Source organism: Phyllobates terribilis, unplaced genomic scaffold (assembly GCF_046119375.1).
Source record: "Phyllobates terribilis strain yellow unplaced genomic scaffold, ASM4611937v1 Scaffold_7__3_contigs__length_470593459, whole genome shotgun sequence".
Taxonomy (NCBI): domain Eukaryota; kingdom Metazoa; phylum Chordata; class Amphibia; order Anura; family Dendrobatidae; genus Phyllobates; species Phyllobates terribilis.
In genome coordinates this window covers 172,643,167-172,665,224 of record NW_027362767.1, presented here as the reverse complement: position 1 = coordinate 172,665,224, position 22,058 = coordinate 172,643,167, and the positions used below count along the sequence as shown (strand labels likewise).

General features: G+C 41.4%; 1 protein-coding gene across 1 annotated transcript; it reads right to left on the bottom strand.

Moving 5' to 3' along the window:
• Positions 1 to 3,034: 3,034 nt before the first annotated feature.
• On the bottom strand, positions 3,035 to 21,543 carry LOC141155455 (vomeronasal type-2 receptor 26-like). Its single transcript, XM_073642320.1, has 6 exons — positions 21,417 to 21,543; positions 20,953 to 21,284; positions 7,438 to 8,190; positions 6,056 to 6,268; positions 5,058 to 5,181; positions 3,035 to 3,951 (listed from the first exon to the last, which is right to left on the bottom strand). Exons 1-6 carry the CDS (start codon positions 21,541 to 21,543, stop codon positions 3,035 to 3,037), a joined length of 2,466 nt encoding a protein of 821 aa, XP_073498421.1.
• Between the last annotated feature and the right edge of the window lie 515 nt (positions 21,544 to 22,058).

The window sequence follows — 22,058 nt, the reverse complement described above, 5'->3', positions numbered from 1 at the left end:
AGCTTAGTATAGATGGCCTAATAGAATGAGTACCACACACTGCTAATATGCCCAAAATTATTTTCCAGGCAAGATGCAGCTAAAAATTATTATTAATTTCAAAGCTGGTGGAGCTTGGTATAGATGGCCTAATACAATGAGTACCACACACTACTACTATGCCCAAAATTATTTTCCAGGCAAGATGCAGCTAAAAATTATTAGTAATTTGAAAGCTGGTGGAGCTTAGTATAGATGGCCTAATAGAATGAGTACCACACACTGCTAATATGCTCAAAATTATTTTCCAGGCAAGATGCAGCTAAAAATTATTATTAACTTTAAAGCTGGTGGAGCTTGGTATAGATGGCCTAATACAATGAGTACCACACACTGCTACAAGCTCAAATATTTTTTCAGAGCTAGATGGAGAAAAATTATTTTGAATTTGCAACCTGGTGGAGGTTAGTATAGATGGACTAATAGAACAAGTCCCACACACTGCTACAAGCCCAAATATTTTTTCAGAGCTAGATGCAGATAAAAATTATTTTGAATTTGCAACCTGGTGGAGGTTTGTATAGATGGACTAATAAAACAAGTCCCACACACTGCTACAAGCCCAAGCCCAAATATTTTTTCAGAGCTAGATGCAGATAAAAATTATTTTGAATTTGCAGCCTGGTGGAGGTTAGTATAGATGGACTAATAGAACAAGTCCCACACACTGCTACAAGCCCAAATATTTTTTCAGAGCTAGATGCAGATAAAATTATTTTGAATTTGAAACCTGGTGGAGGTTAGTATAGATGGACTAATAGAATGATGCTATGACCAAAGGGTTTTTCTTGGCTAGGTGCAGCTTTACTAGGCTACACAGGTGGTGTAGCTTGCAACACAAATAGGCTACTCCACTGACTAACACACACTGCAAGAGGCCAAAAAGGATTTGCTTAGCTAGATTTAGCCAAATGCTGTGAAAAAAACTTGCACAGCACTGGCACAGACCTGCCTGGCAAAAAGTGATAGGATCTGATGTAACCTAGCCCTCAAAAGGACTGCAATTACAATTAGTCTTTACTCCCAACCTATCTATTTAAGAGCACAGACCTGCCTGATAAAAGTGATAGGAACTGATGTAACCTAGCCCTCAAAAGGACTGCAATTACAATTAGTCTTTACTCCCAACCTATCTATTTAAGAGCACAGACCTGCTTGATAAAAGTGATAGGAACTGATGTAACCTAGCCCTCAAAAGGACTGCATTTACAATTAGTCTTTACTCCCAACCTATCTACTTAAGAGCACAGACCTGCCTGATAAAAGTCGTAGGAAATGATGTAACCTAGTCTTCAAAAGGACTGCAATCACAACTATTCCCTACTCCCAAGCTATCTGTAGATTTGTGCGAAAATTGGCTTGAAATTAACACTCAAAGTATAGCGCACACAGCAACAGTGGTGCCGGCTAACACGCAGCTGCAGCAGTGAGAAAATGGTGGCTACGTGGAAAGTGGCTGGGTGTTATAGGGCAAGGACATGTGACATACACTGCCAATGACACATGCCCTTGCTTGTGTGAAAAAAAGCAGTTCGCTCCGTGTGTGCGCTGCTGATAGGCTGACAGATTGCACCTCCCCACTGTAAATGCGGGAAAGAGAAAAAAAAATGGAGATCTTCATTATTTATGCAGAGATCCATCCCCTGCCCCTCCCCCTGCCCCGCTGTACACTCAAACTGCGTATTAACATTAATTTTCAGCATTCCTGAGAAAAAATCCAGCTATGATTTTGGTGCACGAACAGTTATCGAACATAACCTCGAACTGCCAAATTTTTTTCAAATTGTTCGTGTTCGTCGAACGGCTCGAACACCGCCCAAAACAGCTCGAATTTGAGATTGGCGAACAGTTCGAGTTGAACACCTCTCATCTCTAGTCTTAAGCAACATTTTTGTGGGAAAAATCTTAATTTTCTCATTTTCACGGCTCAACATAATAAAATTCTGTGAAGCATCTGTGGATTTAAGATGCTCACAACACCTCTAGATAAGTTCCTTGAGGAGTCTAGTTTACAAAATATTGTCACTTGTAGGGGCTTTGGCACATCAGGGGCTCTCTAAATGCAACATGGCATCTGCTAATGATTCCAGCCAATTTTGCTCTCCAAAACTCAAATGGCGTTCCTTCCCTTCTGAGTCCTGTCATGTGCCCAAACAGTAGTTTTCCCCCACATATTGGGTATCGGCTTACTCAGGAGAAATTGCACAACAAATTGTATGGTCTCCTGTTTCTCTTGTAAAAATGAAAAATTTGGGGCATAAACATTTTTGTTTGGAAAAATTAAAATGTTCATTTTTTCCTTCCATGTTGCTTTAATTCCTGTGAAGCATATAAAGAGTTAATAAACTTATTGAATGTGGTTTTGAGCACTTTGAGGGGTGCAGTTTTTAAATCGGTGTCACTTTTGAGTGTTTTATCTCACATGAGCCCCTCAAAGTCACTTCAAATGTAATGTGGTCCCTAAAAAAATAGGTTTTGTACATTTTGTTGGAAAAATGAAAAATGCTGATAAACTTTTAACCTTTCTAACTTCCTAATAAAAAAATGAAGGTTTAAAAGGGATGCTGCTTTAAAGGAGAGATGTGGTAAATGTTATTTTTTAGCTATTAAGGGCATAAAAAAATCAAAGTTTGAAAATTCTTATTTTTTTATCAAATGTTCTATATTTTCATAAATAAATGCAAATTATATTGACCAAAATGTACCACTAACATGAAGAAAAAACAATCTCAGAATCACTGGGATCCGTTGAAGCGTTCCAGAGTTGATACCACATAAATTGACACTAGTCACAATTGGAAAATGTGGCGTGGTCAGGAAGGTGAAAACAGGCTGGAGGTAAAGGAGTTAAGGAAAAAATAAACTAAGTTAATATAGTAGAGCTGACATAGCTGACAGTATTATAGTACTAATAGTAGTAGTAGTAGTAGTAGTAGCAGTAGTAGTAGTATAGATACTTCAGTTCTCAAAATAGAAAAACACAATAGAATCACACTTAGTACTTTTTATTATTTTTTTTAGTAATTTTTATGTGTCTTCTATCATTGAGCTCTGGCTTTAGAAGGATGACATAACATTTTGGGGTAAAAATACACACCAATAATCCTGCTGTAGAGATTAATATGGCAAAAACTTCTACTGCTACCGTGTACTTGCCCCTAGTGCTCAGGTAAGTGGGTATAAAGGACAGCCAAACACTGCAAAACATGAGCATGCTGAATGTGATATGGTGAGCCTCATTGAAGTTGTCTGGAAGTTTCCGAGCTGAGTAGGCGACGATGAAACTTAATAAAGCCAGAAAACCAATGTAGGAAATTGCAAGATAAAAGTAGAGCATAGATACATCCATACACTGCAGTATCAGCTTATCATATGATGTCTTACTATCAAATTCTACAATTGGGGGGGCACATATTGTCCAGGTAACACAGATGAGAAATTCCCCTAAAGAGCATAAAGTAGTCAAGCCTATGGAGACCCTTGAACCCATCCACTTTTTAAACCTGCTCCCCGGTTTGGATGCATTAAAGGCAACGATGACTGTAATGGTTTTTCCCAACAGAGAGGATATGGCAACTGAAAATACAAAGAGAAATAGTGAATGTCTCAAGAGGCAGGTGACTTCTGTGGGATGACCAATGAATAAGAGTGAGCAGATGAAGGACAGGATAAGCGCTATGAGGAGGACATAGCTAAGGTGCTGGTTGTTAGCTCTGACTATAGCAGTGTTCCTGTGCTTGACAAAGGTGATCATTACTAAAGTTGAGGCTACAGCAAAGCTTATGGCTATGGCAGCCAAGGTTGATCCAAGATGGTCATCATAAGAGAGATATTCTATGGTCTTTATTATACAAACAGTCCGGTTTATGTTTGATGAGAAAGTTTCAGGGCACTTAATACAGTTTTCCATTCCTGTGATAAAAAACATTATTAATTATATTTTTTAAATGCAACATAATCTGCTTTATAGACTTTTTCTTTCTTTGACTCCTATCTATTAGAAATGAATTAATTTGACAACAGATTCATTTGAACTTGGCCAGAAAATTTGATTCACATAGAATTTATCACATGCATCGAATTGTTGATTTTAGCAGAATATTATGCTCTGAGGTTTCTTCTGACCAAAGAGCTTAATAAGTAGAGGGGTTAAGAATATCAAAATATTATATTCAATACTCATCTTACCCTTCAGCTGTTCTGGCACTCCAGCGTCCTTCCTGGTCCTCTGCTGGTCACCTTCCTCCCTTTGCCTCCACTTTTCTCTATCATCTTCAGTCTTCTTCATCCTTCAATGTCTCCAGCGCTCACTAAACCTCACACAACGTTATTATGTTTTTTGACTTAAGGATGTAGATTAAAGATGGAAGAGAAGACCGGAGCCAGAGGAGGACCAGCTGGGGAGCCAAGGCAAATGAGGGGAAGGTGAGTATCAGGTTTGTCTGTACAAAGAGAGAAAGTCCGCACCTGTGCAACTGGTGAACAAATACCCTGGATCGCAATCCAAATGAGAGACAAAGAGAGTCCACAACTTCCAACAAGACCAGGTGCTTACCAATAGTAGAGTAAATGTCCAAAGCAATGAAAAAAGAAAAAAATGTAGCACTCACCGGTCTACTTGTTAAAAAGCCATATCAAAGGTATCAAACCTTAGGACCCGTTGAAGCGCAAGAAGGCGCAAAACGGTCGTCGTCCGGAGGTTTCCTTCCATTCTCCCCCTGTATCATTTTTAATGGAATAATAAATTTATGGCTTTTTAACGAGAAGACTGGTGAGTGCTACCTTTTTTTCTTTTTTCATTGCTTTGAGTATCATGTTTATTTTTTACGTTTTTGAATCCCTTCTTGGCCCTAAAAATAATCAGGCAAAATGGCATGCAGTAGGCCATTATTTTGCATGATTCAAAAAATCGAATTGCAACAAATTCTGTTTTGGTGAAATGGATTTTTTTTGTGAAATTCCAAGTGAATTGGATTCTATCCATCTATTTTTTAGGATATACTTTGGTTAGACCGCACCTGATAAATTTGCTATTTCCCCATCGGAGCATGGAACACAGTCAAAGCAGCAGGGCAACATTCCCATTTGGAGGGATTTTCTTTTTCCATGAGTACATATCTCCCTGCACATGGACTGTGGAATCTTAAAAAAAAATACAATTATAAAATGAATCAACAAAATCAATATAATTTGACAGTATCGCAAAAATATAAAATTGTTGTGATGTAAAGCTTCCATATAATTTTTTTTTTGCTATACAATTAAAAAACATCCTCTGTGTATGTGGAAGCCTGATGAGTGTTTTTTGTTATTATTGTGATGGAGATATGAGCAAACCCCTTAGAGTAAAAATAATCTATAACTCATCCCATGGCAGCATGGTATTTATATTCAATCTAGTATTTGTTATTTTTACTATTTATAACATTAATATATAGTAGAGTTGAGCAAAAAAGATTATCAGAATCCTGATTATTGTCCACATTGGTAGTCTAAGGCCTTTGGACTGCACCAGTGTGAACCTCCTCCTACCTGTATCATCTCGGGTGCCACTTATGGTCCCCCCCAACATGATACGTATATTGCTCCACAATGTAATGATATTGTGGGGTCTGATATGCAGAAGAGGCACTAGAAATGAAGAAGGTGATTTACAGTGCTCTGGTCCAGCAGCCATGGAGAACCAACGTGGCTGCAGGACCAGGGTCTTCAGGTCTTTTTAGCTCAACTTTCATGTATAGTAAAATAAATCTATGAATTATTGTAAAAGGGGATGTCTATCTCCTCGCAAATAGATGAATTTGCAGATTGAAAACAAAGGCCACTGCAGGGAAAATGTAGAATTGTATGTAACTGGTGGGAAAAATTATTTTCCATTCAATTCATTGTTTGTTAGCAGCTCCTAAATGGAATTACCCCCATTTAGGTCAAATCCGCTAATGAGAAACCTATTTTAGTAATGGGGTAAATGGTGGTCTATTACAAATGCATATCTGCTTGCATACTCTGCTCTTACCCCTGTAAAATTTAGATTCCACATAATTGCACTTGTATTAATTGCAAATTGTTGTGATGGCAAGAAAGTACCGACGCGCCATTTCACTTCTGTACCGTTAGGATAAAGAACCCAGTTTAGAATAACAAAACTATTTACTACATCACCCTGCAGGGTGAAAAATATATCTTCTTCCAGTGTTCTTAAATGAACATTTTTCATATAAATATTCAGCTAGAGAAAAGAGAAAGGTTTTAGCATGAATGTTAATTTAACTGTTAAACTAAATTTATCATAGCTCATCTATATGATATTGCCATACTGTAATGCCTGCTTAGCTGCTTCTGTAACTGCCATAGACTTTTAGGACCCCTGCAAACTGCCTACAAGAAGAACCCTGCTCTTCTCATATATGCGGTGCCAGAGTTCTTCTACCTAACAGACATTTATGGCCTAAAATATTAAGGCCCTGATTCACCAAAGTGTTTCTCAGAAAGTTGGCATAACACACTGTGAAAAGTCTCAACATTTTTTGTACAACTCAAGGTTAGACAAAGAATCTGCAACTTTTGGTATGTTCATGCCAGTATAACCAAAGGGGCATAGCTGGGATGGGACGGGGCATAACTGGGATGGGACGGGGCAGGGCAGGACACCCGCTCATCTGATTTTTGACGAGTTTTGGCATACCTTGCACCACAAATCTTTCTCTAATTTCTGAATAAGATTTGTGGTGAAGTGTGCACCCACTTTTAAGATGCACCTGATTCATTAATAGGTGTGTCCCTCTTAATGAATCAGGAGCCTGTTTTCGACTATGCCCTCTCTTTGAGACCAGCGTGAACAATATTGGTCTTGATGAATCAGGGTCAAAGTTTTGAAAAATTACTGTAGATTCAACTCCCATACTCATAACGTTCCATCGATGGAAAAATAAAAACAAAGTTGTGGCTTTTTGAAAATGATGAGACAAAACTATTTTATTTCTTTTTCAAAATTTCACAATTTTTGTTCATCATTTAAATTAAAAAATATACAAGTTTGGTATCTCAAGTTAGAGAGAGATAATTAATGTCTTCAGACCTGCCGAATCTCAAAAGGTGTGTTAGCTCTCATGAGAACACATTGAAAGAAAGAACTGTTGAGGGGTGTGACCAAGCTGGGTGGCTACAGGAAGCGTCTTTTACTTATTTTATAACTATAAATTCTGCTATTTGCTATTATGTATGAGCCACTTAAATTGAAGTACATAACGTGTATATTCATGAAGGGTATAAAAGGAATGAACACTCAGGCAAACCCTGGAGATTGTTGGAAATCACACATCTGTGTGTTTCTTCTTTTCTCACGGTCCATGAGATACAAAATAAATCAATTATCACATGGGTAATGGAGAATATTACCTTTTTGATTCTTTTACTAGGAGATTGTTTGACTAATAGTTTTGCGGTATACATTTCATGTAAAGCCTTGGCCAGAAAATAAACCGCGTTGTAAATTGTATAAGTAAAGATATAGGTCGACTTGCCTTCACTTTTTAAAAATTCCACCCATAAATTATTTTCTTTTTTATAATCATGCCAAAACCCAAAATGAATCATGCAAAAAAATTCAACAAAAGGATTATCCGGCACGCTGTGTAATGTGGAATTCAATAAAAACTCCTGCAGACCATCGATATCCTTTTTATGCACTGTTATCACTAAGGAACCATTGAAAGCAGATAGATACTTTTTGAAGTTGAGATCCACAAGTATGGTCAGGCTGACGGAGGATATCCACACTTTACTGGGCACCTCTTTTAAGTTGATTTTTTGCAGCATTACAATGAAAGCTTGAGAGGTCGAATAAAGAATTATAACATTCGATGATGACATCTTTAACACTGTAATGAGTTTGTTATAATTTTTGGACATGGATATGACTACAAGAAATTCCACACATATTTCATTGTATCCCAATAGCTGCTTTAGTTCACTAGTAGCTTTTATGTTGCTGTCATCATCCGTGGATATGATTCCAATCCATGTCCAGTTAAAGTGCAGCAGAAGTTGTAGGATCACCTGGAACTGATGATACTCATTCGGAATAGTTCGATAAACTGATGGAAACTGTATCCTATCATTAAATATTGGATCTGTTGCACCGTAGCTGATCTACAAAAGAATGCCATAGCTAATAATACATACTGTACATACGGAGCACAAACAGATTAGGCTTTGGCTTCATGATAATTATTGGTTATGTGATGATCTGTGTAAAGATATCAACAGTGGCAAGCAGAGGAGTAACTTGCGGTCCTGTGCCACAATGCTGAATCTGTAATCCAACTCCCTGCCTAAGGGCCCCCATACACATTAGACTAAAGTCGGATGGTTCCAATGATATTAACGGGTTTGGTCGACGGTCTAATGGGGGCACTGGCAAACTGATGATCTGGAGAGGTGTCAATCGCGCATGTCTGATTTCAGACTGCCGATCGCATTCTTCTCCTTGAGATAAGCCGCTGGCCAACATGTTATCCATCAGCTTTTTCATAGAGAGCACAGGATTACTCAGCCAAGCGAGCGATCCCGTGTATGAGAGTGTCAGCTGCGATGGCTGTCAGCTGAAAAAGACAGCCATCTAATGTGTATTGTCAGCCTAACATGCCAATACTAATACTTGTGTCTTCGTATGTAGCAGAGAAGTCTATGGGCTTCCTGAGGTACCTGGGCCCAGGAGTGAATGCTACCTTTGAACCCTCCATAGCTACACCTTTGACTTGTAAAATGCTAACATGGTAGGAATAATCACAATCATCAAAAGAGATCGGCATCATAAGTTCAGTATTCAAATACTCCCAACAGATCATGATGTAAACTCTTGGTAACATGCACCATACATTTAGAAATGATATGCCCCCTTACTATATTGAGCTGGCTCAGCAACACACATACACATAAAATGATGAAGCACACAGTGCACACAAAATGCATGGCCATATACTTTTTTGTGATGTAATAAAGGGGAAAATTTAAATGCAGCCTCACTACTGTGCCTAGCTGTTTTTCTATGTACTGTATGTTCAAACATTTGATTCTCTGTACTTTAGTTTAGTTTGCCACCTAATTAACAGATGAGTAACCAAGTTGGTGTTTCATCACTATATGTGGACAGTGCATAAAACAAAGTCCCCAAAGACATGGTTGGGTTTGGTGTAGAAGAACTTGACCAACCACACTGAGTTCTGACCTCAACCTCATCCAACACTTTTGGGATGAACTAGAATGGAGATTGTGAGCCAGCACCACACAAATGCTCTTCTGGGTGAATCAACAAAAATTCCCACAGACACCTTCAAAATCTTGCAGAAAGGCTTCCTACAAGAGTTGAAGCTGTTTATAGCTGCAAAGGGGAACCAACTCCATATTAATCCTGATGAATGTAGAATTGGAGGTCATAAAAGCTCCTGTGTAATGTGGTAGGGTCCCAATGATTTTGTCCTTATAGTTTACTTACCAAGGGGTAGCTATATAACTGAGTTATTTGAGCTATTATATATGTGGATGAAGATAATAAATGTCCAATGAATGCTGTTATTCTTGATGTCTTCTCACAAGAGTAGTTAGGAATGAGGTCTTGTCCCTCTGACAGGATGCTTAATGTGCTCTTTATCGCAAGAGTCTCACACTCACAAGAGTCATAAAGACGGAAGCCCAGAGATATATTGGGCAATATATCATTATTGGCATTTATTTCCTCAGTTGCATAAATAAAAGCCAGAAGATGCTGGAGATACTGGAAAACAGGCCTAGAATTAAGAAGTAGGAGTCGGTGGGGAACACGTGATTGGCACATGTAGAATAAAGTTAACTAATTGCTTTATGCCCATGTTCCTGCTCTATTACATGGATTTCTAGAGTTTTCAGCATCAGCTATCTTCTTCTACTTCCCTTTCAACCATCTCTATCAACCTCTCTACTAGAGCTATCACTATCAGTTAATAGCTCTATATTTTCTCAGTCTTACAAGTCCATTCATTGGCTCTTAACATCCTCTTTAAAAGAATATTTTTTACTCAAATCTTTACCATCTCTTGCCTCCTTCATCACACAAAATATTTCTCAAATTCACTTCTTACTCAACCTTGAGTCAACAAAAATACTTATACAGGTCAATATCTCACTTAGACTAGTACAAAATCCTACTCTTGGGCCTCTCCTCTAAATACTCTTGTACCCCTCCTATCCATTTTCAACTCCGCTGCCTGTCTATTCTATCCTCAACTCTGCTGTCAAGGTAATCTACCTTGTTCTTTTCTAGTAGTCTCTTTGCAGGCTACTGCTCACCCATTGTCTCTTACTATGGGGTTGGTCTTGTTCCCATTATGGTGCCTATCGTTTTATGAGAAAAAGAAATTCTGCATTATTTTCCTAGTAAAATGATGGACATCATAAAGGGAACCAACATGGACTCCCTTTACATCTATTTTGTAGTTGATCCATCCTCCACATGAATTCCATTTCTTGGGTTGTTGAACAGAACAGAGAAATGGAAGTCATAATGTCACCTACAAAAGAAAGTCCATAGACTTCCATATCTCTGAAATGATTTTCGACATTTATGTCATGCTACACTTTTTTTTTTAATTCCAAAGAATTTAGTTGGTCGAAAATTAATTTTAATTTCATCAATTGTATTTTTAGCAAGTAAATCAAATATTTTGTTGCATAAAATTAAATCAAAGCTCCCAGATAAAATATATATTTTTAGACATTTAATGCATTTAATTGTGTGATTAGTCGCTGCATCCAATTTGCTTTTGATTGGGATAAAAAAGTAAAGATTATAAAGTCTACTGTGTGATTCAGCGAGCTAGGTTTGTTTTCAGTGCTTAAAAGTTAAAATTTAAGGAAATTCTATAAAATATAACTATTCACTGTGTGTGTGACTGGTCCTGAAGGAGATGGACCATGTACTGTAGAGGTATGGGGAAAGGATGGGGAGCAGCAAAAGGTTTCTGTAGACTTATCTAATGCTAATATACTAAGAAATGCAAAAATAAATTCAAGGCAAATCAAATTCACTTTGAATTTCACAAAAAAATCAGATTTAACAGAACTAACAGTTTTTGAGAATCAGTTTGCTCACTCACCTTTTTACATAATACTTTTTAGGGCCAGAAGATGTTAGAAAAAAATTTGTGCTGCAGCTCCCCACCTGGTCTTGGTGCTGCATGTTCCCAACTGGTGCTCTACGTGATCTCTTCCTCCTTCCCGTGTCCTCCTCCATCTTCACTCTCCGGCGCCTCCTGCACTGACTAGACCTGAATTGACATTATGACTTCGTGAGGGGTTGATGCATGTTATGATGTCTTTTCAGGTCTAGTGAGGTGTGAAAGAAGGAATAAGACTAAAGATGAAAGAAGACTGGAGATGGAGGAGGGAAGCAAGTCAGCAGAGGACCGAGCAGGGAACTGAGTTGCCACAATAGACGAGCTGTGAAATGCATATAATATTTTTTGATTTTTTAAACCATCCATCAATTATGCTCTGACCTCCCACCATAATAGATTTTAGTAAATCGATTCACATGGATTAAATTCAACGCAATTTAAATTTTCGGGCTAAGTTCGAAGATATCTAGCAAATCAAATTTTGTCACATACACTTTTCTCTATTTGTATGAGATTAGAAAAGGGGATCTGTTTTCACAGACTCTGCCTGGTATTGCAACTCAGCCATTTTGACTTGAATAAGCCCAAGCTATAATGTTTGCCAAAGAAAAAAAAAAGTAATCTCTTAAAATTTTTTTCTTAATTAATGTCTTTCTATACACCTTTAGTTAGCACAGTAAGCTAAAGATAGAGGCAAAAATTCAATTTGGTGCCCCTGTAGCCTGCAAGTTCGAAGTATGGGAGTAGTGTATTGCCAAGCCACTTCACCCCCATTATCCTGGGCTCCTGCCACATTAGCCTTCTTACTTACTACTCTACGTCATTGAGGTCACCACTACAAAACAATACAATGCCGTATGAAATTCGCCTCGGCCACATCTGAAAACCTGAGCTAGATGTTTTCTGTTTTAAGGAATCATTCAAGATTTAATGCCCTAATGCAGATATCTGTCATTGGCATTGGATCAATACTTACACTGTGCAGGTGGCTTCAAGTGGTGGAGCCCTAAAGCTTTGGGCTTCTTTGTGACACAATAAAAGTATCTGAAAAACTCCACCAATGGTAATGTCTCCATCTCTTGAGTAGCCCATTGGAGAATTATTGTCAATGTTGCTTCTCATTCTATATGACTGATTTTCAGGACAAGTGGATATATGGAGTGGAATCAAAATTATCATCATAACCCAAAGGGGAAACATAACATCGTCCATTCTCTATTCTGTAGGAAGTGAAGATGGAGGCTTGGAGAATAATTGCTAGAAGGATGAAGCTCTTGGGTTGCTTATATACCTCTCTTGTTTTTCAATCTAAATCAAACCATTGATTTTCTTTTTTTTATAATAGAAGTCACTGGGAGATATGAGGAAATGAAAAACAAAACATGTTAAAAGAGTCAGCAAATTATTATATTCAAGACGGAAGGTAAAATTTAGATATTTGTTGAAATCACTAAGAGTCATTTTTGGGAATGTATAAATGCTCCAGCCTCCATTGTGGCCTTGCTCTGCACCTTTGAGAATGGTGAAGTGAGGTCAATGGAACACTTGCAGCTGGACATCTGGCTCGTAGCCCAGTATTGTAAAAAATACTTCTGATGATGTGGGGCGGTATAATGTTCGGTAACTGGACTTCTGTAGTCTTCCTTCCAGGTGCACTAAAAAGCTTGTTGTTAAATTGATTTAGTGTATGAACCTCTTAGAAGTTGGGCATTTGCTGGATTTGAAATGGGTCTACAACCTTCTGTGGTCTCCCATTCCAGTCCAGCCAGGGATGATGCTGCTCAGCATCATCCTCAGGCCCAATGCCTAGCTGGCCCACAAGATGTACAGGTTGTCTCTTGGGCATTTGTGCCTAGCAACATGAAGCATAGGTTGCGGAGGGAGAGAGGGCTGCTGAAGCCTAAGTCCAGGATTCTCTGTACTGAGCATGCCCGTGACATTGCGGACCATGATTGGTGGATTGGGAGTCAGCTGATCCGGTGACCTGGCACCGCCTGATTGGTCGCGGGTGACGTCACCAATGGTGCGACGGTGGGCAGGGCTTAATCTTTAAAAAGCCCGCCCACAAACATGGCGGCGCGCTCTGATCATTGAGCAGTGATGGTGTTGTGTGGACGCTTGGTCTCTTGGGCTCCACGTGTGCTTTAGTTTCTGCAAGCAGGTTTAGTGGAAATAGGCAGGCTAGATGAAATAGGCAGGTAGCTTCATCTGACAGCCTGGCTCTGACAAAGGGGTCGACTTACACCCCGAGCAGTCTGCAGACACCCTATTCCCGGTACCTCCTGTAAGCCACGTGGAGGGATCCTCCTCAGTCCGGTAGCACGCCGGCTGGGAGCACGTATTAGCCGGCGTGAGAAACACACGCATCCTAGCGCCAACTGTGTAGTCCCTGTGCTGCGACAGGACTACAGATATATTATTTATCGCACATCTCTCGTGCTGTTAATGGAGACAGTGCAAATTCCTATTCCCGCTCCGGTGTGCTGTAACACGGAAGAGATTGTCATTTAAGTTGGTTGTTTTGCCTTCTCACCCGGAAGGTGTTCGGCCGCAGTCCACCAGGCTGCATCGCGGACCCCGGGTTCGGTTGCATTCCATTATAATAAAGTTGTTTGCAACCATCCCCTTAACAGTATCAGAGCGCCAGGGTCTTGCCGAACATGGCTGACAACCAGCAACTGCAGCGCTATATACAGCAACTTGAGGCCAGACTTAGGACTCTGGAACAAGCTGACCCGGTAGCTGATATCACTGCAGTAGCTACCCAGGCGGCTTCTCAAGCAGCCAATCTGGTTAACTCGGCTGAGGTAAATGCTGCGGCAGCTGCAAATGCCCCATCACCCCGTTTTGCTCTCCCGGAAAAATTTTCTGGGTACAGTAAATCCTGCAGGGGTTTTATTAATTTATGCTCCATTCAATTGGAGATGATGGAGGCATGGTTCCCCTCTGAAAAAACCAAAGTGGGTTATGTCATTTCGTTACTCTCCCACAGGGCTCTGGAGTGGGCTACCCCTCTGCGGGAGCGCAATGACCTGGTAGTGGCTAATGCGGGTCTCTTTCTCAATGCCCTAAAGAGTGTTTTCCTAGGTCCTCAGGTCACGCATGATACAGCTCTTAAGCTTCTTGCATTGGTCCAGGGTTCGGTCACCGCCAGCCACTATGCCATCCAATTCAGAACCTTAGCGGCTGAATTGGATTGGTCTGAGCGGTCTTTAATCCCGGTGTTCTGGAAGGGTCTGGCTGGGCATATTAAAAATGCTCTATCTACCAGAGAGATTCCAACCTCTCTAGAGGAGATAATCTCTTTCGCTAACCAAATATATTTGCGTCATGCAGAACATAAGTTAGAGCTGGTGGTCCCCAGATCTCAGTGTCGGTTGGCACCATCCTTCTCTAGACCCATTTCCAAATCCGCGACTCTCGACCCGGAGCCTGAGGCTATGGATATATCCCGAACTGAGTCTAGCCCCTCTCGTTCCCGACCTGCACATCTCTTGGAGTACCCCTTTAACAAGGGTTCCAAGCAGTCGGAAAACGAGTGTGTCTAACCACCGTTGGAGGAGGTGTGTTAGATTCTGGGGCTTCTTCCTCCAAATTATTGTATAAGGTGACATTGTCCATCGGAGCATCCACAGTTACTGCCAAGGCGTGGGTGGATTCTGGCGCCGATGACAATTTTTTGTCATCTACGTTTGCCCAGAGGCATGCCATCCCTATAGAGTTACTGCCAAGACCAATGAACATTAGGGTAGTCAACGGTTCACTCCTGGACACGCAAATCACCCACCAGTCGATTCCCCTCACCATGTCATTCCCTCAGGGTTACTGGGAGGTTATCTCTTTTCTTATTATTCCCAGTGGATTAGATGAGGTGTTATTTGGTCTTCCATGGTTACGTTGTCACACTCCACACATTGACTGGAATACGGGGAGAATTTCTTCCTGGAGTGAGAATTGTGTGTCTCAGTGTATGGTTACAGTCACCCGGAGGGTAGTCTCTGACCCTTCTACCGATGTGGCTCCCGGCACAGATCCTCTGTCTGTCCCCAAGACCCAGGTCTTGTCAGATTATGTCAAAAAGAACCCTTGGGTAGACCTTTTGTCCCAGTCCATGGATACAGCTGATGACGATGACGAGCCAAGGCTCACCGTTCCTTCAGGAAGTATGTGGAGGGTGGCCCCAGTGTCCTTAAACCACCTTCCTTCGGGGAGGACGTTCGTTCCCCCTAATCTACAAAAGGAGGTGCTCTCCTGGGCTCATGCTCCTAAGATCGGAGCCCATCTTGGGGTCAAACGTACCACAAAGTCCCTTCAACGGTCCTATTGGTGGCCCCGGTGGTGCCAGGACGTTAAGGAATATGTTCTTGCATGTGCCTTCTGATAAGCCATCCCATCAAAGTCCGGCTGGCCTTCTCCACCCGTTACCCATGGTGGACTCCACAGATAGAGAGTCGGCTGACACTCTTCGTCGTCCTGCTCCCATATTCTATCCGGGCGACAGAGTGTGGCTCATGGCTCGCAATACTAAAGTATGCGGGGAATCTGCTAAGTTTGCCCCCCCCCGCTTTATTGGTCCTTTCAAAATTTTGGCCCAAGTAAACTTTGTAATGTACCGGTTACAGTTACCACGACACCTGAGGAGTCATGACACTTTCCATGTGTCGCTCTTTAGACCCGTTCACCTGACAAAACTCGCTGAACCCCAACCTGCTACAGACACCAGGGGTGATAATCTAGAGGTGCAGGTTATTATGGGGTCTAAGTTGGTTCGTGGGAAATAAGGTTACTCAGTACATTGGAGGGGCCATGGATCTGAGGATCATCCCTGTGAACCGGTGGACCACATTCATGCTCCCCTGCTCGTTGAGGAAAATGAGCGTCAAGTGGAGGGGGATAATGTTAGGCGTCGGGTGTTTGCTGGATTTGAAATGGGTCTAAAATCTTCTGTGGTCTCCTATTCCAGTCCAGCAAGGGCTGATGCTGCTCAGCATCATCGTCAGTCCCAACGCCTAGCTGGTCCACGAGATGTACAGGTTGTCCCTTGGGTATTTGTGCCTAGCAACATGAAGCATAGGTTGCGGAGGGAGACAGGGCTGCTGAAGCCTAAGTCCAGGATTCTCTGTACTGAGTATGCCCGTGACGTGGCGGACCGTGATTGGTGGTTTGGGAGTCAGCTGATCCGGTGACCTGGCACCGCCTGATTGGTCGCGGGTGACGTCACCAATGGTGCGATGGTGGGCAGGGCTTAATCTTTAAAAAGCCCGCCCACAAACATGGCGGCGTGCTCTGATCATTGAGCAGTGATGGTGTTGGGTGGACGCTTGATCTCTTGGGCTCCATGTGTGCTTTAGTTTCTGCAGGCAGGTTTAGCAGAAATAGGTAGGCTAGATGAAATAGGCAGGTAGCTTCATCTGACAGCCTGGCTCTGACAAAGGGGTCACCTTACACCCCGAGCAGTCTGCAGACAATCCTATTCCCGGTACCACCTGTAAGCCACGTGGAGGGACCCTCCTCAGTCCGGTAGCACGCCGGCTGGGAGCACGTATTCGCCGGCGTGAGTCACACACGCATCCTAGCGCCAACTGTGTAGTCCCTGTGCTGCAACAGGACTACAGATATATTATTTATAGCACATCTCTCGTGCTGTTAACGGAGATAGTGCGTATTCCTATTCCCGTTCCAGTGTGCTGTAACACGGAGGGGATTGTCATTTAAGTTGGTTGTTTTACCTTCTCACCCGGAAGGTGTTCGGCCGCAGTCCACCAGGCTGCATCACGGACCCCGGGTTCGGTTGCGTTCCATTACAATAAAGTTGTTTGCAACCATCCCCTTAACACTATAGTATAAAATCTCTTAGGAAACCCTCCAGGATTTTACCCACAGAAGAGGTTAAGCTTACTGGCCTATAATTTCCAAGTTCAGTTTTTGTCCCCTTTTTGAATATTGGCACCACATTTGCTATACGCCAGTCCTGTGGTACAGACCCTGTTATTATGGAATCTTTAAAGATTAAAAATAATGGTCTATCTATGACGTTACTTAATTCCTGCAGTACTCGCGGGTGTATCCCATCCGGACCCAGGGATTTGTCAACTTTAGTGATTTTTAGACGCCGCCGTACTTCCTGCTGTGTTAAGCAAGTGACATTTAATGGAGAATTTTTGTTATCACTAATCATGTTTTCTGTCATGCGATTTTCTTGTGTAAATACTGTTGATAAAAAATCATTTAGCATATTGGCATTTGCCTTATCCTCATCCACCATTTCACCCAGACTATTTTTAAGGGGGCCAACACTATTATTTTTTAGTTTTTTACTATTTATGTAGGTAAAGAATATTTTAGGGTTATTTTTACTTTCTCTGGCAATGATTCTCAATCTTTGCTGCCTTGATTTGGTTTTTACAGAATTTATTTAATTTTCTGTATTTATTTAATGCCTCATCACTACCTACTTGCTTTAGTTCTCTAAATGCTTTCTTTTTGTCACTTATTGCACCCCTTACAGCTCTATTTAGCCATAGTGGTTTCCTCCTATTTCTAGCATGTCTATTCCCATAGGGTATATATTGTGCACAGGTCCCATTCAGGATGCTAATAAATGTCTCCCATTAGCTTTGTGTAGCTTTATGTCTCAGGATATCGTCCCAGTTTATTGCACTAAGATCATCTCTCAACCTTTGGAAATTTGCCTTCCTGAAGTTTAGTGTCCTTGTAACCCCTCTACTACACATCTTATTAAAGGTTACATGAAAACGTATTATTTTGTGATCGCTATTACCCAAGTGACCCCCAAATCGTATATTTGATATGCGGTCTGGCCTGTTGGTTAATATTAGGTCTAGCAGTGCCCCCCTTCTTGTTGGGTCCTGAACCAGTTGTGAAAGGTAATTGTCTCTCATAGTTGTCAAAAACCTATTACTTTGGCTTGAACTACATGTTTCTGTCCCCCAATGTATTTCAGGGTAGTTGAAGCCTCCCATAATAATGACTTCTCCTTGAGTTGCTGCTTCATCTATTTGCTTTATGAGGATATTCTCCGCTGCTTCCATTAATGTTGGAGACTTATAACAAAACCCTATGAGTAATTTATTATTTTTTCCCCCTCCCCTTATCTCCACCCACAGGGACTCTACATTTCCATTAAATTCACATATATCCTCCTTCAAGATGGGTTTTAAGGATGATTTTACATATAAACACCCCCCCCTCGCTTGTTTGTACGGTCATTTCTGAATAGACTATAACCCAGTAAATTAACTGCCCAGTCATGGCTCTCGTCCAGCCACGTCTCAGATATCCCTACCATGTCATAATTATTTTCCAGCAAAATTAATTCTAATTCCTCCATTTTGTTGGTGAGGCGTCTGGCATTAGTGTACATGCATTTTATGTATCTCTCTGTACCTCTATTCTTTCTTACTTTATTGACTGTTCTAACCCCACCCCCAATTTCTTTATTTGTGCCCAAGTCACTATCTGCACTATCTTCCCCACCTATAAAATGAATACCCTCCCCCCAATCCCTAGTTTAAACACTCCTCCAACCTTCTAGCCATTTTCTCCCCCAGCACAGCTGCACCCTCCCCATTGAGGTGCAGCCGGTCCCTAGCGTATAGTCTGTAGCCAACTGAGAAGTCGGCCCAGTTCTCCAGGAACCCAAATCCCTCCTTCCTACACCAGTTCTTGAACCACTTATCTATCTCCCTAATCTCCCATTGCCTCTCTGGCGTGGCACTTGGTACCGGTAGTATTTCAGAGAATACCACCTTGGAGGTCCTTGCTTTCAGGTTGCAGCCTACTTCCCTGAAATCATCTCTAAGGACCTTCCACCTACCTCTAACTTTTTCATTTGTGCCAATGTGCACCATGACTGCTGGGTCCTCACCAGTCCCTCCCAGTAGTCTGTGAAACCGATCAGCGATGTGCCGGACTCGAGCACCAGGTAGGCAGCACACTGTTCGACGATCCCTGTCTTTGTGACAGATTGCCCTATCTGTTCCCCTAATAATTGAGTCCCGCACTACCAGCACCTGCCTGGCCTGCCCTGCTCTCCTATTTCCCTCCTTACTGGAGGTGACACTCCTCCGGCTTTCAGGGGACATGCCTTGCTGCAGCAGTGCTACCCCTGTACTGTCACCCCCCTCATCTGCCAACTTTGCAAACTTATTGGGGTGTGCCAGATCAGGACTAGCCTCCCTGGCACTCTTCCCTCTATCCCCCCATCTAACTGTCACCCAGCTAGTGGCCTCACTGTCCTGTCGCTCCCTACTACCACCCTCCCCCACATCTACACCAGTGAGCAGCTACTCAGTGAGCAGCAGACTCCTTTCCATATTGTCAATGGATCTCAGTGTTGCCAGCTGCTCATTTAGATCCAGTACCTGGGATTCCAAACGCACAATGTGCACACATCTCACGCAGCAGTATGCAACCCGACCAGCTGTTCAAGGATTGCATACATGTGGCAAGATGTACACTGGGTAGCATTGCCAATAATGGAGCTCATTTCCTAATGGGGTTGTACTAGATAGAAATGTTAAGTAAAAAGAAATGTAAAGAATTAATAAAATATAGACAGCAATTCAGTCCAAATTCCTCCCTTCCAAACTCCCTGAATCCAAGTCACTAAAAAACAAGTCACACACTTACTTCCGTTTGCACTTACGCTCCGGTCACACTCGGCTCGTTCACACTCGCTAAGGAAGAAGATTTAAAGAGTTTTTTTTTTCCCTTTTGCAGCAATGCACCCTACAGCTCAATGCACTTCCAATGACACACTAAAGGAAATTTTTAATGGCGGCCAGAAATGGCAGTATTTTCTGACAACGCATATGTGATCCGTGTGACGGAGAAAACACAGTTTTAAATAGCTGGATTTCTAGCGCTCTAATATGGAAAGGACCTGGCTGTATTCTGCAGTGCCAACAAGCAAATGGTGCAGAAAAAATGGTGTTCTCTGGATTGCTTTTTAAGCAAATAATGAGGATTAAGATCCAAAGAAAAGTAATCCTGGCCCCTGAGACCTGGGCCTTTGTATAGAAATTTCTAACAGCAGCAGAAGGCAGAATTGGAATGGAGCCTCTTGTGTTATATGCACTGCAGTCTGCTATATACCCTGCCTGCCTGATATCTCTGCAGATGGATTAGTCCTCAGAAGGACTGCTTTTTAAGATGGATATGTGTAATGTATGGTTTTTCTCCCTACACTACCTAATACACAATCAAATCTCTCCCTAGCTCAGCACCTCTCCCTACACTGTCTAATTCCGGAGTGACTGTGACGAGCATGGTGGCGCCAGGTCTGATATAGACCTGATCCCACTATGCGACCAGCCAATCACTGTAACAACAACCAACATGGCTACGGCATTACAGTGCATGGCAGGCAATCCCTGCATGTTCATTGGCTCTCTAAAGAGCCCCAAACATGCAGGGAGGGGACCCGAGTTCCCACCCGAGCAACCCGGAAATACTCGGCGAGCTCCAAGCATCTCGAGCAGTGAGATGCTTGGGCGAGCACCGAGCAGTAGCGAGCATGCTCGCTCATCACTATTGTTATTCATATAAACTTTAAATTGTTCAAAATTATTTATGTCCCCTATAAGGATCATTATAATATTGGTCACATACCGCTGTAAAAAAGAATTTGGTCTTTAAAAGCATTGCAGTCAGAAAAAATCATTTTCTCCTCCCACCATGCAACGTAAAGAATTGCCATGGAGGTGGAGAAATGTGAGCCCATCGGGGAACCTGTTACCTGTATAAAATACTCTGAATTGAACATAAAGAAATTATGTGCAAGTAGATATTCTGTACTCCGTATTATCATCTCTTTTATTTCATCGGTGTAAGCACTATATCTCTGGAGATGATAGTTAATTGCTTCTATAGCAAGCTCATGTGGAATACATGAAAATAGGTTTACTATATCACATGTAACAAAGTACAATTTTTTTTCTCTCTGAAATTTCTTGATGGATTCAATCACTGCAGTAGTCTCTTTTAAGTAGGCTGGTGTTCTCTGTATAAGTGGTTGCCAATGGAAATCAACCCATTTACTAAGTCCTTCATTTAGTGAATTTATACTAGCTATAATTGGGCGAAGAGGTGGGGAAAAGACCCCTTTGTGCGTCTTGGGAAGACCATGAAAGATGGGCATAATGGGATTTTGTGGGAGCAGAGTTTTTTTTCCTCTATCTGAAAAAACTCCCATTCTCTCACCATCCTCCACAAGACGCACTAGAGCTCGCCTGTAATCCTCAGTGGGATCTGACATGACCTTCTTATATGTATTATTATCATCAAGAATATGATAGACTGATTTTTCATACAACAGAGAGTCCACCATGATAACACAGCCAGCCTTATCTGATTTTTTGATAAATAAATTTTTATTCTTCGACAGTATCTTTATCGCAGACCATTCATCTACAGAAAGGTTATGGCTACGCTGCTGTGATGACTCAATACTTTTTTGGAATTTCCTTAGATCTTTTTCTACCAATTTCTGGAATACAGTGATAGCTTCTACCCTCGTTTCTTTGGGTAATAACTTGGGTTAGGTGTTTGGAATTGTCGATCATCTACTGTAATCAAATTGCTTTCTTTATTGTCATAACTTAAATGCTCTAACACAAGATGTGCACATTGTTCACTATAGGTAAGTCGATTAATCATATCACTCTTGTCAAGAACATTTTCAGATTTTTTACCAAACAAGTCTAAAGATTCTGACTTGTGAGTCACTCGCAACAATAGCAATATTATCAATATCAATGTTATTAAGACTTCGACTGTACATTCAGTTTCACAACTAGAACTATTACAAGAACAAAAAATATTTCTTAACAGTAAGAAGACGGG

Bases quoted from the DNA above. Each gene is read 5' to 3' on its own strand.
- LOC141155455 (XM_073642320.1), bottom strand. From the start codon at position 21,543: ATGGTGGACTCTCTGTTGTATGAAAAATCAGTCTATCATATTCTTGAT. The intron at 21,285-21,416 runs GTGAGAGAATGG...GCCCAATTATAG, and splicing joins AGTGCGTCTTGTGGAGGATG to CTAGTATAAATTCACTAAAT. The intron at 6,269-7,437 runs GTAATATTCTCC...TCTTTTCTCTAG, and splicing joins CTAGTAAAAGAATCAAAAAG to CTGAATATTTATATGAAAAA.